This window comes from Anas platyrhynchos, chromosome 5 (assembly GCF_047663525.1).
Source record: "Anas platyrhynchos isolate ZD024472 breed Pekin duck chromosome 5, IASCAAS_PekinDuck_T2T, whole genome shotgun sequence".
Lineage (NCBI taxonomy): Eukaryota > Metazoa > Chordata > Aves > Anseriformes > Anatidae > Anas > Anas platyrhynchos.
The window spans coordinates 24376835-24391248 of NC_092591.1; the positions used below are offsets into that span (position 1 = coordinate 24376835).

The 14414-nt window shown below is 57.9% G+C and overlaps 1 protein-coding gene across 2 annotated transcripts in view; it reads left to right on the top strand.

The window, feature by feature from the left end:
* The window catches only part of LTBP2 (latent transforming growth factor beta binding protein 2), a 56025-nt gene that overhangs the window by 33518 nt on the left and 8093 nt on the right, over nucleotides 1–14414 (top strand). The window contains exons 9-21 of one of the 2 annotated variants that reach the window (XM_072038455.1): nucleotides 3537–3611; nucleotides 7426–7548; nucleotides 7795–7959; nucleotides 8575–8805; nucleotides 9336–9358; nucleotides 10062–10101; nucleotides 10375–10470; nucleotides 11219–11344; nucleotides 11629–11757; nucleotides 11975–12094; nucleotides 12260–12379; nucleotides 12550–12672; nucleotides 12880–13005. In XM_072038455.1, coding sequence (XP_071894556.1) covers nucleotides 3537–3611; nucleotides 7426–7548; nucleotides 7795–7959; nucleotides 8575–8805; nucleotides 9336–9358; nucleotides 10062–10101; nucleotides 10375–10470; nucleotides 11219–11344; nucleotides 11629–11757; nucleotides 11975–12094; nucleotides 12260–12379; nucleotides 12550–12672; nucleotides 12880–13005 — 1497 coding nt within the window. The remainder of the gene's footprint in view (nucleotides 1–3536; nucleotides 3612–7425; nucleotides 7549–7794; nucleotides 7960–8574; nucleotides 8806–9335; nucleotides 9359–10061; nucleotides 10102–10374; nucleotides 10471–11218; nucleotides 11345–11628; nucleotides 11758–11974; nucleotides 12095–12259; nucleotides 12380–12549; nucleotides 12673–12879; nucleotides 13006–14414) is intronic. The other variant, XM_072038456.1, reaches the window with a different exon arrangement.

Genomic DNA, 14414 nt, shown 5'->3' on the forward strand with positions numbered 1-14414 from the left:
AGGGGGTTGCACTTGCTGAGATGAGGCCTTCTGTGGCTTGTCCGTGCCCCAGGCCCTCTTCTGTTCCACCTCCTCCCTGACTCCACAACCACACAGTGCTTCAGGAGAAACCCACAGCAGCGATGGACACCCTCTGCCATGCAGGAGCTGCCGGTTTGGGTGGGTCTGGGGGATTTTCTGACCACGGCAGCAAACCAGCATCTTCCAGGTGCTGTTTTTTTCACTGCCCACTGTCCTTATTTCACGCTGCAGCACAGGCCTGCAAGCAGCCCGAGCGTGGGCTCGGCCGCGCACCACGGCGCCGGTTGTGCTCGCTGCACATCTCCCCGCGCTGCATGAAGAAACAAGTCTTCGAAGGGCTATTGTTTTGTTTTCATTCCCCCTCCCCATGTTTTTTCAAGTTTTTTGTCGTAGAGAAAAGTCTGAATTTCACTGGAAAGTTGGATCCTGTAATGTCTGGCTTGGCGTCCGCCGCGCTCCCCAGGCAGACCTCCCACCGCGCCAGGGGTGGCAGCTCACCCATGGAGCCGGCTCCGCGAGCCACACGCTCCTCTGCGCCGTGCCTGCAGGCGCTGAAACGGCAGCAGGAATCCCCTTGAAAACCAACCCCCTGGTCTGCCCTTGTTGCAATCAGATCCGGGTGGATATGGAGGGGAAAAAAAAAAAAAAAGAAAAAAAAAAATGGAAATACGGGAAGGAGGCTACAGAGGGGGCTTTTTCTGCTCTGTGTGCTGCAAAGTCTTATCCTGTAGGAGTGCAAAGCTTTCAGGAGAGCCCCATTTGGTGGTGTTCCCGTTTTGCTCATCGCTCGTGCAGTATTGTGGTCTCAGTGCACAGCAGCACAGCGCTGCAGAAGTGTTTCTGGGGCATTGGAAAAAGTCCTGATGGAGCCTGCCTACCACAGACCATCCCGAGGAGAGATGTGACAGAGCAGGACCCAAGGTTTCATGTCCGTGTCTTGTCCATTCTGCCCGGGCATTCATCTTATCCCCACAGCCATGGCTTTTAGCTCTTGGCCTGACATCTTCAATGTGTTTTCTCCCTGGAGGCTGATTGTCTCCACACCAAACCGGGCTGAAGTTTGGCAGGGTCCACCACCCCACCACTCCTGGTGTCGTGAAACCACCCTGGCTCCTTTCTTCGCCCACAGGCTGGGAAATTCAGGGTGAGTGGAGGCACGGTGGCCACCTTGCTGGCTGCTTGCTCTGTGCCCAGCATGGGAAGATGCTGTGATCCAGCTCTTCTCTGGGGCCAGGCCAGGGTGTCCAGAAATGACTGTGGGTCCTGAAAGTGTCAAAGTTCTCCTTTTCTTAGAAGTCATCCTGCTAGACTGCAAAATGCCTGATTTCCATGCGTTTGTTTTCCTTCTCATTCTGTACTTGAAAATTGTCCTAGCTTAGGGTAGAGACGAGGAGATGAGGAGGGGCCGAGGGGGGGCAGAGCCCATCCTATAAGTGCTGAGCCCACGAGGCAGAAGTGCCCAGGAGGCAATGCTCCAAAATCTCAGCCTTGAATCAGGAGCCAGGGCATCCTGCTGGCAGCACGCCTGAAATCCCTCTGCCCAGCAGATGCTCAGCTGCTCCATGCCCGGGCTCAGCCTCCAGGAGAATCTCTTCCTGGACAGAGTGTAGACAGACAGACAGACAGACACAGGAGGCTGGGACCTCTGCCCTCTCCAATCGCCAGATCTGCTTTTTCCCAGGCATTGCCCCTTGCTGGTTTCCAGAGCAGCAGCCTCCAAACTTGTGCCAGTGGCGTGGGAGAGGGATGGATGCTGATCCCCTCTGCAGGAAGCTCAGGTGTCCTTGGCTGTTTTTTGGGAAGTGATTTGCTGCAGTAATGAGCTGCAGGTTTCTGCAGACTCGCGTTGGTGTGCCGAGGTGGCACAAGAGCTGCCCGCTCACCCCCATCGCCGCTGTTTTCTGCCTTGCCTTCTCCCCGGCAGCATCTGGCTGAAGGATGCTGCGCAGGCTCCCTTTCTCTGCAAAAAGCTTTGTGGAGAGGGAGCAGGGCTCTGACACATGTCATCGCTGTTTGATCTCCAGCGTGCTTGGCTCCCCGTCGCAGGGCTTGCGCATAACGATGCTGCTTCGTTTGAGCGTCTGTTATCACATTGTGCTGAGGCTGACAGATGCTTCCAAGCACAGTTAATGCCTGTCGGCAGCCCCGAGCCCATGGGCTGTGGTGTGGGAGGACCTGGAATCCCGCTGGGGCGCCAGGGATTGTTTTTCCCTTCCCAGAAGGTTGGAAGTGTACCCAGCGATTCCCAGTATCACCAGCATCCCCCTTTCCCTTAACAGCCGGGTATTTATATGCACCTCCTGCCTACAATCCATGGCTGAACTGTTGAAGGGGGTGAGTAGATAGATCTTTCTTCATCTGGCCACTGAGGATCTCCTGCACCTAGAGAGCCTTGCAGCTTCATTTAATGTACCTGGGGAACCCAGGCTTTCTCCTCTCCTCTCTGCTGAAGGGTGAGGAACAGCTTGTTGTTTCCATACATTTCTTTGCTAACCCCAAATGTCTTTGAATGGCTTCAAGCTGCATCACAGGGCAGAGTATCCAGGACAAAGACTTAACGGACAACCCAGTTTTCTGCCCCCAGCACACTGTTTGTTCTCTTGCCCTTTGCAGGCTCTTTCCGCCCATCTCCTGCCTGAGGCATGGTCTCAGTTCGTTCCTGGTTCTTGAAAGCTGCAATGTGCTAGGAAGCTGCCAGATTCTAGATACGGCTGTTGCCATCAAGGGCTTTCCATTTATGACGCCAGTGTGTGCTGCTGATGTGAGGCAGGAGGAGTTTGGGTGGTGGGAGTACGGCTGGACAGTCACTGAGCTCTTACACACACTCCTCATTTCCATTCATATGGTCCAGAATAATGTTATAAAGAGACCCCACCCTGGGAAAATCCCATCCCTAGACAAAGCACCCTTCTTTCTACCCCACCCCAGGCTTACTCACTCCTCAACCCTTCACCTCCCTGATTCCCTTTCCCTTGCTCCAAAATACAATGCCTAACTTTGCCCTTCTTTATATTTATGGGCCACATTTTATTTGCCTGTAAAAACTCGGGAGAGGTTTAATTGTGCAGGTTATAGGTCATTTTGAAACCCACAAAGCTATTTTATCTCTTTGGGTGAGACTGACTGGGGCAGGAAGAAAATAAAAAGAGGGAAAATGTAAGAAACAGGCCCTGGCCTGTTATTTCAGCATCTTATCATGGACCTCTGTCATTTATTCTGCTCTGATCCCCTTTGTCAAGTGCCACTTGGCTCTCCGAGCTGGCCAGGGAGGAGATGAGGTGGCACAGGGATGGATGGCGAAGCACAGGTAGCACCTCTGAGCCACCAGAGTGCCACCTGCCAAGCAGCAGAAGCCACCACTTGGGAAATGTGGCAGTGCCCACCTCTCCCTCTGCCCTGGGCATCATCACAGGCTTGCCCAAGGCAAACCCTTCTGCAGGGAAGGTGGAGGAGAAGGTAGGACGCTGATGGGTAGCTCTGTTGCCTATGTCCCTCACTGTTTGCTTTCTTCCCAGCACACCCTGTGGTGGAGAACGGACAGGTGGAGTGTCCCCAGGGGTACAAGAGGCTGAATCGGAGCCACTGCCAAGGTAAGGATGCTGCCTTCATCCCTCTCTCTCCTTCTAACATCCACTGTCAGGCAGAGGTGTAATTAACTACACAAGTAAAATACCGTTACCTAACTTGCCTGATAAAGATCTACAAAAAAAAAAATGTGTTTCCATCAAACATCTAAAGAAAAAAAAAAAAAAGAAAACCCCAACAGGTTACCTTGACCTACATGACTCAGGCTGTATGCAGTCAGCTCTGAGCTGGGCCAGCATGAGAGCGCTCACCTGTTTGCTCCTGCTGCTGGGATGCTGTCCCCAGATCCTGCTGTGCACACAGCAAGGGGCTGTGCTGCTGCTCTGCCAAGTGTGAGCACACAGCTCTCCTCCTGTAGTCTGAAGCAACAGCAGTTCTGTTGCCTGAAAACTGTTTTGGAAGGCTGACTGCTTGTTCATTTGCTGAGTTTTTAAGGGGGAGAGTGCCATAAAAGTGGATTCCTCTGTTCTGAGTGTGTCACTCGTGCACGCAGCCAGGCTGCCTTGCCTGCCCAGCGCTGCTGGGGTCTATCCATTTCTCACTCCCACAGTCCCTCAGCTCCATGTGGGGACGGCACCACCACACTTTTCTGTCTGGTTCACACTCATTTGGCATCCTTTGGCCCAGTGCTTGCATTTTCCGTGCTCTGACTACAGCGGAATTTTATGGTTCCCTTCCCGTGATTCACGATAAGCTGCGAGGTGTCATCTAGAAGATGCAGCAGGGAGCCTGGGCCCTGGCCACGCGAACCCAGGGCTGGCAATCTAATGACTCATCTCGCTGGGACTTTCCACCATGCTTCCTTAATTAATGATTCAACCTCCCCCCATTGTCCTGGGGGAGAACTTTCAAGGCACAACAGCTTCTATTCTCCGTGGCGCTCAGCTCTCACCCCTTGTGTGGCCATGGGCAGTGCCATGGGTGTGAGGAGCCACCCGGGGATGCTCAATGGGAGCCTGAGGAGCAGAGCAGCTGGAACCACTGATGGCAGTGAGCTGGGACCTGCGGCGCTGCTCTGGATCTGCATCCCCGCTGGAGCAGGGCGAGGCTCAGCACGCTGAGGAGCAATGGCAATGTGGAGTTGGCTAGGAAGATGTCTCCTCGCAGGAAAAGCCCTGAACCAGAGACGTGTGCCTCTGCGTGTTCCTTTGTAAGCTGGGCTGGAGAAGCACTGCTCTGCAGTCTGCTGCCTTGTGGTTGCTGCCTTGTGGTGCTTTTCTGATCCCTGCTGTTGCAGTGGGATGTGAGTCTGGAAGCCCAGCACCTCAGCTCAGCTCCAGAGTGAGTGATTGGGATGGCGGACTGGGAGAGGCCACACGGGACCTTCTCTTGCAAGCCCAGGTAGGAGGGGAGCCAAGGGGCTGGATGAGAGCTGCTGGTTCCCGAGGCCACTGGATTGTAGGAGAGGAGCTCAGCAGCCTTTCTGCTGGGCTCTGGCTTCGCAGGCTGAAGGGGGACACTGGAGGAGCGATGTGCTTGCTAGACACAGGGCAGAGGCATGTGTGGGCTGGGGTCCCTGGGGTCAGTCCCACACACACCTGCACCTCAGTGCCTGTTGCTGACTCGGGTCCTTTCTCCTCACCCCACACTGGTGTAAACCACGGGCTGCCTGGCCCAGCGTGGTTGTTCCTCAGGAGCACCAGCAGGCTCGTGTGGGGTGGGAGGAAGCAGCCGAGACAGCTTATGAGCCTCGTTTCACGGTGCCTGAGGCCTCTTCTTGTGGGTCAGCCATGGCTCTGGCCGGCGGCAGGGGTAGGAGCGTGTGGCACCGAGAGCGCCTGCCTGCCTCTGCTCCCCCCGGGGCCTTCCACTGTGGGTGGGTCTTCTGCTGCCAGTGGAAAATGGGGCTGGACCGAGGCCAGCGTGTGGCCCTGGTTTAAATTAAGCTCACAAAGCGCAGCCCTTGGTGCTTGTTTGTTTTGTGCGCTCATTACTCTAATCCCTTCAATCCCTTTGCTTACGCGGAGGCCAAGCACCTCATCCCCTGGGCGTGTCGGTGTGACACGGCCCTGAGTGGGGCCAGCGAGGGACAGAGATCAGCCACACGGCCCGAGCCTCCTCTCCAAGTGGGGTCCCCAGCTCATCTGGGGCCTGGCCGCTGCTTTTTGCTTGTGAACTCCGACCTGTGCTTGGCACCGAGCAGGAAAACGCCACTTGTCACAGCACTGTCACAGCCACCCCCTCCTCCCCGAGCTGCAAGGGACAGCACCACTCTGTGCACAGGTTCATGCATCATCCATGCCATAAAGTCTCTGCAGATCCTTTCAGAGAAGGTCTTCTTGCCATGCAGGGTGCTCTGTTGATCCTCCCTGCCGAGCTTTGTTATCTCTCTGTTGGGTTTCTGCTCTGAGGCCACCACTTCTGGTCAGCAGAGGAGATTCTCTCAGGACTTGCTCACACTTCTCTATCTAGGGAGAGCTTGAGAGTTGTCCTTCCTTGGGGTCTGGGGTGATCAGGAGGTATGCAAGGGGATGTCTGTGCAACCCACGTAAGAAGGCCTGGGGATTGAGTTGTTCTCCATCCTCTGCTGAAAGCTCTGCCCCAGGAACTGCATCAGGGCCGGCTCTAGATCAGTGCAGACAGATGCAGTTCCTCCCTGGCCTGTTGCACATCCCTGTGGCATTGGTACTTCCAACTGGCTGAACATCGTGACCTGGTTTTCGTGGCCCTTGTGTGCCTCAGCCGCGTGTGGGGCAGCTGGTGGAATGAACGGAGGAGTTTAAGAGCACAGGTCTGGAGAGGACCTCTCCGGTCAGTAAGTCTAAACTCCAGCTGTCACAGCTGGCTGTGTGACACCCCAGTTCTGCCAGCAGCGATGCCTCAGCTCCGAGGAATAAGCTGGAGTGGGGAAAGTTGTTCCTGTGCCTAGCTGCTGTCAGGCAGTGTTCTTCCAAGTGTCCCAGCAGCTCTTCCCTGCACCCCGTCCGCCTTGAGACAGTCTCTAGAGGGCTCCTGAGGTTCCAGCAAGGCCTTGTGTGCTGGTGGTAGGACTGCCCTGGGGCTTGGGGAAGTGGTTGCATGAAGCTGCCTCGCACCGTGTTGGCCTCCCGTACAGCAGCATGGTCTGTGGGCTCACTGGCTGCTCCAACCTCTTCGCTTGTAGCACATGAGATCTGTAGAGGAGTGCTGCTGAGGTTCGTCCAGCTCCACGCTCCCATCCAGCTCTTCCTGAACGGTTTGTGCTTCCCGAGACGGCACATTTCATCAGCACACTTACTTTCCTGGGCCAAGGTCTTTAGCGAAGATATAAAGCTGGATCAACCCGTGAGGAGTGCTTCCTTTTTGTCCTCCACCCTGAGATCTGCCCTCAGCTCCCCCCTTACGCACCTTTTGCCAACCCCCATCTTCTGCAGCTTAGCTCATACATTCCTGCGTGGTGCTGTAGGAAGGGCTTCACTGCTGGCCAAGCAGATGAGACTGACGGCGTTTCCCTGGGAGAAGCCCAGCTCCCTTCTGAAGACTGCCTGATGTTGCTTGCTGAGTCAGGGGCAGAGGCAGTGTTTCAACTTGGTGTCCTCCCTCTCGCATGACCTACAGCCCAGAAGAAGACTCTACAACAATGAGCCAGAGCCTGGTCCACCACCTCCTGCCTAGCAGTGGGCTCTCTCAGCAGCCAGAGCGCTGCCAGCACCCACACGGGGCACCAGTCCCTGTGCCCTTCCCTCATCCCTCCACCTCTGAGGCACCATCAAGGCTCTGGAGGCTGGTTTGGCTGGCAGCAAAAGGGCAGAGGCGGCTCCTCTCTACCTCGCAGCCCTTCCTGCACCCAGCCACACGGCCAGGGGCTGTCAGCCGAGCCAGGGCTCCCTCTTCCCACAGATATCAACGAGTGCTTGATGCAGGGCTTGTGCAAAGACGCCGAGTGTCTGAACACCCGCGGCAGCTTCCGCTGCACCTGCAGGCCTGGCACCATGTTGGACCCCTCCCGCAGCCACTGCATCTGTAAGTGCTCCATGGGGACGGGCAGGACCTGAGCAGGACCCCGCAGCTCAGTGGGGCTGCAGCTTTGTGCCTCTTGCACGTGGGGGTGGGTGTGAGGCTGCGTGCCTGCGTGCTGCCCCCTGCTCCTGTGATGAGACAGGCTGAGGGCACGGGCAGAGAAAGTCCCAAGTGGCTGAGTGCCCTCAGATCCCTCTTCGGTGGGCGCGGGGCTGGACCTCAGGCACTGACCCTGCCCTTGCGTTTCAGCGGACAAGGCGGTGTCGATGGAGCAGGGGCTGTGTTACCGCTCGGCGGCCGGAGGCGTGTGCTCCTTCCCCCTCTCGCACCGAATCACCCAGCAGATCTGCTGCTGCAGCCGCGTCGGCAAGGGCTGGGGCAAGAACTGCGAGGCGTGCCCCGTGCCCGGCTCAGGTGAGACCAGGAAACCGCAGCTCTGCGGGGAGAGCACAGCCACGGCTGTGCCTGGCCTTGCTTGGCAGCCCTTCTGTCTCGCTCGGCTTCCCTCACCTCTGCTGCTGGAGCAGCAGCATGTCTCCGCGTGGGGTAGGATGGGGAGGGGAAGGTGCTAAAATCCTCAGGGCTGGGAAAAATCTGGTGTGTGTAGGGTATCTCGAGTGGTGTGCGAAGTGTTTGGTGCCTAAGTACCAAGGAGTTGCTTTTCTCTGCTCCCTCACTCGGTCTGAACCTTTTTGTGGGGTGACCCTTTCCTAGCAGTACTGACCTGGGGAGATTTAGGTTTTGGTGTCCAGAAGTACCAGCCAGCAGCTGTTGAAAATACCTTCTGCTTGATGCATCCACTCACTGCAGCCAAGATGTGTTTCTGTCATGAGTTAACCCTTAGAAATCTCCAGAAAATGACAGGATGGGAGAAAGTGGTACCTGCTTTCACAGACACCTGCCCATTTTCACTCTTTCCTGCACACGTCCCACCATCATGTCTGGGTACTGCAGGCACATCTGCCTGTGGTCCCTGCATCAACCTCTCCCTTCCAACCTCTAAAGCCCTGATTTGATTTTCCCTCACAGAAGCCTTCAAGGAGATTTGCCCAGCAGGACATGGCTACACCTACTCCAGCTCCGATATCCGCCTGTCCATGAGGAAGGCAGAGGCAGAAGAGCTGCCCCTCAGCCTGGAAGAGCAAAGGGAAAGCAGCAACTGGACGCTAGACTGGACAGCAAGGAGACAGCAGCTGCAGGACAGCTTGCGTGGAAGCATCCTGCAGGCATTACCCCACCCTGGCATCACGGCAGGAGAGGGTAGAGTGAGGTTAAAGCTGCTCCATCTGGGTCCCTAACAGGGGAGGGCAATTCCCAGGTCCTACCGTGTCCCCATGGGTGGTTTTGTGGCTGATACGGGCTTTGTACATTTGTGTGAATATGCAAGGTGTCCTTCAGCCCTGCAGTATTCCTGGGGCATGAGACATCACCTCTTCAAGCCCTTGGAGGGGAGGTTGGGTGCTTCAGGCTCCCGAGACTGCAGCTCTGCAGTTGGTGCTGGCCAGGCTGCCTCCCGTGGGACCTCAGCTCCGCGTGGGAGCCCTGGCACTGCACTCCTTCAGCTCTTGTCCAGTACAGCTGGGGAGAAGTGTGACCGACTGCTTGTGCCAGCAGCTGCTGGGGTGGACGCTCCGGGGGTGTTGGCTTTGGCAACAAGCTCTTACAGGGGAGAATGAAGCACTGTGAGGCAGTGCTGTAGAGGTGGGACGAGGTTAGAGCTGCCAGGGTTGGAGGATGGAGGGTGCCTGCCTGCCTTGTCTCCACTCACCGTGCACTGTTTCCCTTTCCAGGTCAAGTTTCTCTTGCTGGGCAGGTGAGTGAGGTTTGTCTTGCCAAACGTGGCAGGATCACACAAACAGGTGATGGGGAGTTGTGAAATGTGGTCAGAGGCAGCAGCAAGGTGAGCGAGTAGCTGCACAGCCCCCCCCCCCCGGCTGCGCTGCGGTGACTGGAGGCTCTGTGCCAGGTGCCTGCCCTTGCTAAGAGGCTGTGAGCTCACACCAGCAGCACCTGTGGGCTCTGCGGTGCTAGTTCATGGCCTGTGACCTCCAGTTCCCCACAGGAGACACAGGGCTCCTTCCAACTGAGCTGTCTGGGGACCGATTCATCTGCAGATGGGCTTTGTTATTATGAGCCTGACTTCAAACCTGTCTCTTGATCCTGGCCATCATTAGAGGCTGGGTTATATCTCACCTCAGTGCCTCTGTGCCCCCTCTACATTAGCTCCTGAATATCCTTGCAGCCCCTCTGAGAGAGGGGACAGCACACTGCCATTGCCACTAGATGTGGACTGTCCTTTCCCAAGGACACAGGGAAATCTCAGCTGAGGGCAGATATTTGAACCAAAGTTTCCAAAGCTTTCGACTTTGAGGCAGAGCTGGAGTGGGGCTGCTGTTGCTTAGCTGTTTGTTATGGAAAGGTCCTCAGAGAGGAGAGATGGGTTGTCCCCTTTGGTGGGCACGGCATCTCAGCTCCATATGGGTGGTTAACGGTGGTCTGGTATTTCTGTCCCTCAGGTTGCTGCTGGTGCCACCCCGCAGCCCGCCACGCGCAGAGGTGAGCACGGGGCGGGTGGGAAGGCAGGGGGGGAGCGGTGCTGAAGGGGAAGGGGCAGCAGGGAGGGCACGGTGGCTTTGAGATGTCATCGCCCTCAGAGATAGCACTGGGCTGGAGGTTAAACAAGATGATGGTGAGGTTTCTGCAGCCTCCCTGCTGCCCCATCCTGGCTGCCCCAGGGATGTGGGCACCGGGACACCCAGCACTGGTGGGCTTTGGGTGGACACCCACCCCTGGGGCCAGGGGAAGGAGCTCATCCATGTTCTTCCTCAGCAGAGGAAGAGGAGTCGCGGCGTGCTCCTGCCCAGCCTGTGCCCACCACCACCTGGGCTGATGCTGCTCCAACACAGATGCCTGCACAGGGCTCAGGTGCGTGTCCCTCCCCTGCCTGCCTGCCACTGCGGGGAAATTACATCCTAAGCTCTGTGCTGGAGCTCTCTCCCTTCCCAGCCCTCTCCTCTTCCCACCTAACACCTGGGATCGCTGTCCCAGCCCTGTTGGCATGTCCCAGCCAGGGGAAGGCAGCCGGGAGCAGGGATGTCCAAGGATGACCCTTCCTGGGAGTGAAGCCCTTGGTTCTCCAGGCCCTTCCCTGCCTGCAGCTCATCTGCTGGGCAGCAAACACCAGGCCAGGGGGGGTCACGCGCCTGCTCGGGTGGCTGCAGCATGAGCTGAGTCACCGGGAAGCAGGGTGGAAGGGGCGGCATGTGGCTGCTGGGGCGGCTTGTTTACGGCGCAGAAAACAAGAGGGCTGTTGTTCCAGGGCTGCCGAAGCGTCTGGGAGCTCGGCCCTTGGTCCTCCGCCTGGGGCTGGAGCACCTTTGGGAGCAGGGCTGGCGGAGGCACCTTGCTGAGGAATGCGCCTCCCTCAATAGCCTTTTGTCCGGGGTTGGTCTGGCCCTGGGCTGGGGTAGGGAGTGATGCTGCTGCCTTCTCCTGTGCCCTGCTGCCCCCCTGCTGCCTGCACCCTGCTCGGCAGGGCAGGGGGCTCTGCTGTCACCCTGAAAGGCGGCCCCATCCTCCGAGACCTCTGGCACGCATGGGGCTGGCCAACCTGTGTGGGGCTGAGCACTGCAGGGGACTGGTGCAGCCCCAGCCCTGCTATCTCTCCACCCAGGGGCCAGCGGCTGTGCCTCTTCACCTCTCGCCTGCGGAGCTGGCACTTGTGTGCTCACCCCAGATGGATACACCTGCTTGTGCCACCCGGGCTACGCGTTGCACCCCGGCCATCTCCGCTGCATGGGTATGTCAGCACCTCCTCTGAGGTGAGGGGTGAGCAGGGCCAGAGCAGCCCTGGGGTGGGGGACTCCTGCTGGGACCGGCTCCCCCAGCCCTTCTGCTCAGGGCAGGTTAAAGAGCAGGGCCTCCCTGCCAACTGTCTGTAGACCCTTTGGTCCTACAGGCTCTTGGGGCAGGATTTCTGGCTTCTGTGCTGAGCTCTGCCCACACGGCGTGCTGTGGGGCTGGTGGGGGGCGGCAGGAGCTGCTGGTGCTGACAGCCTGCCTTCCTTCCCTGCCTGAGCACAGATGAAGACGAGTGCCTGCAGGATCCTTGTGCTGGGAAAGGTCGCTGTGTCAACAGCGTGGGCTCCTATTTGTGCCTCTGCTACTCTGGCTACACCCTGGTTGTCTCGGAGAGCAAGCAGAGCTGTCAGGGTGAGTGGGGGTCTCCTGGCACCGGGCTGCCACCCCCCCAGGGTCTCCCCATTCTCCCTCCCTTGTGCTCTCTCATGTTCATGCACACGTGCGTACGCTGAGCACTTCTTTGTGGTGGTGGGGTGGGGGTCCTGGGGTGGGCAGGTGGAGCAGCACATCTCCTGCAGCCAGCTGTGGAGCAGGAGGGCTTCAGGACTTGTCTCTTTCTGTGTTGCAGATCGAGATGAGTGTGAGCAGCCCTCTGCCTGCCCAGGACAGCGATGCATCAACACCCCCGGCTCGTACCGCTGCGAGTGCAAGGAGGGCTTTGCCATGGGGCCCCGAGGACAGTGTGAAGGTGAAGCTTCCCGCTGCCTGTTGTCCTTCATGCAGAGCTGAATACCTCTCCTCGCTGAGGGGTTGTCTCTCTTCCTCTTGGCACCCCTGTCTCGGAGTGGGACTCTGAGGCTCCAGCTGCAGGGGACACCCTGGAGGAGCCTGTAAAGATTTTGTTTCTTGGCAGATATCAACGAGTGCGTGGATCCCAGCCCTTGCCCCCATGGGAAGTGTGTCAATACCCCAGGCTCCTACAGGTGTGTCAGCTGTGCGGATGGCTACCGGCCCAGGAACGGGAGATGCATCGGTGAGGACCTGGGGCTGGCCCTGGGAGGCACCCTCACCCCCATGCAAACCTCAAAAAGAGCCAGGGGCACGTGCAGCACGCTTGCCTAGCACAGTGCCCTTGCTCCTTGGGTGGTGGAGACGCAGCTGAGCACCCTCCCGTGCCATATTGCCCTTCTCCCTGTCACACAGATGTGGATGAGTGCCTTGTGGAGGGGACCTGTGCCCACGGACAGTGCATCAACCTGGATGGCTCCTTCCGCTGCTCTTGCTACCGGGGCTACGAGGTGGCACCTGATGGGAAGAGTTGCCAAGGTACCTGAGGAGCTCTTGGTCCAGACCCAGAGCCCCCTGACACGTCACACATCCACCCAGAGGTTTCCCTGGGCTCTTGAATTCTTGGCTCTGGCCAGGTCCTGACTCTTTGGACCCCATGTTGGCTGTTTCCCTCAGCTTAGCTGCTGGTTGTGGTTTCTCCTCATTCTTCCTGCTCCCCTCACTCTCCCTTGTGTGCTTACGCAGACATCGACGAGTGCACAGCCCGGGCTGCCTGTCCCTCCGCACTCTGCCTCAACACCGAGGGCTCCTACTCCTGCATGGCCTGTGATGCTGGCTACGCCGTGTCCAGAGATGGCAGTGTGTGCGAAGGCAAGGATTCCCTTTCCCTGGGACAGAGGAGCGGGTGCTGGAGGGAGGGAAAACCCAGGAGGGGAAGAGAAATAGCCATGCCTGGGTTGTTGTAGGGCCTGGGGAATCCCTTAGCCTCCAGATCCTTCGGCAGCTGCTCAGCTCCCCAGCCAGCAGGTAGCACGGGGCCGCAAGTGGATGTCACCCCGAGCAGCAGGAGGGAGATCTTCACCCAGGAAAGGGATGGGGGAAGGACTCCTGGGCTAATTGTGACCTGAGGAGAGCTGACAAAGGCCAGGGGAATATGAGGAGCCCTGGAAAGGTGGGCAGAGACAGGCTGTGTGTGGTTCAGTTCAGAATCGTGTGCCTGGAAGCACATGCCCCAACCATAGGTCCTCAATAGAGGAATTTCTCTAGAGAGAGCTGCAGAGCTCTGCAGCTTACACATAGCTGTTGAAAAGCACCCAGGAAGATCTCACTTTGCTGTGGCTCTCAGAAGTTCCCCTGCATGGGGTCTCCACTTCCCCATTCCAATTCTCCTCTGTGTTAGTGCCTGAGAAACCCGGTGTAAAATGAGGTCACTTCCCATATGATTTTTGCGTGCAATGGAAGAGCAGTGGTTTGGTCCCCTCCATCTGCCCTCCCCTTTCCCAGGACTGCACATGACCCCCTTCTCAGCCACCTTGCCCTGGCAGGGTCACGAGGGCACCTTATCAGGGTTCGATACCGTTCGGGTCACACTAACCCAATGGCAGGATGGCACGTTCTTCCCTGCCGTGGCCCGTGGCCTTGTCTGTGGATCTGGGCTTCATAGTTGAAAAACGATAAGGGTTTCGTGATAGTTTTGTGATAAATAAACTAGGTCATGGTTCGTCTCCAAAAGGATTGAAGAGCATCGCTACTTGCAGCCCTCTGGAGCTGAAGATGTCTGAAGCAGGACACCCTGCCCTGAGGAGGGAGGGAGCTGCTTTGTGCTTGGGGCATGCTTGGTGCTCTGCAGAGAGGAAGAGAGGGTCCTTTCCTTTGCCCTGGGCTCACTGTGGGGACACCCGCAGAGCCTGTGGCACGGGGACAGGTGACGAGCAGTCCTGAGCAATGGGGCTGGCTGAGGCTGGGCCAGCTTTGCCAGGAGAAGGACATCTTAGGCCAGCCTGGCAAGTAGGAAAGCAGGGCCACAGGACGTGTGGCTGGTGCTGGGTTATTTTCACAACGCCTGCTCTGCTGCAGCTGGCTGCAGAGAGGGCTTGGCAGCACACATGGCTCTGCGCTGGCAGTGGTGGTGGTACCCGGCACAAAGCCCTGCTGGAGGCAGGCGCTGGGGCTCACAGAATTGCACTGCAGGGCAGCCCGAGCCCTCTTTGCAGGCTGACAGCGGGCTGAGGGCTGCCCTGGGAGGGATTCTTCCAGGGGAGGCAGGAGCTGGGGCCTCA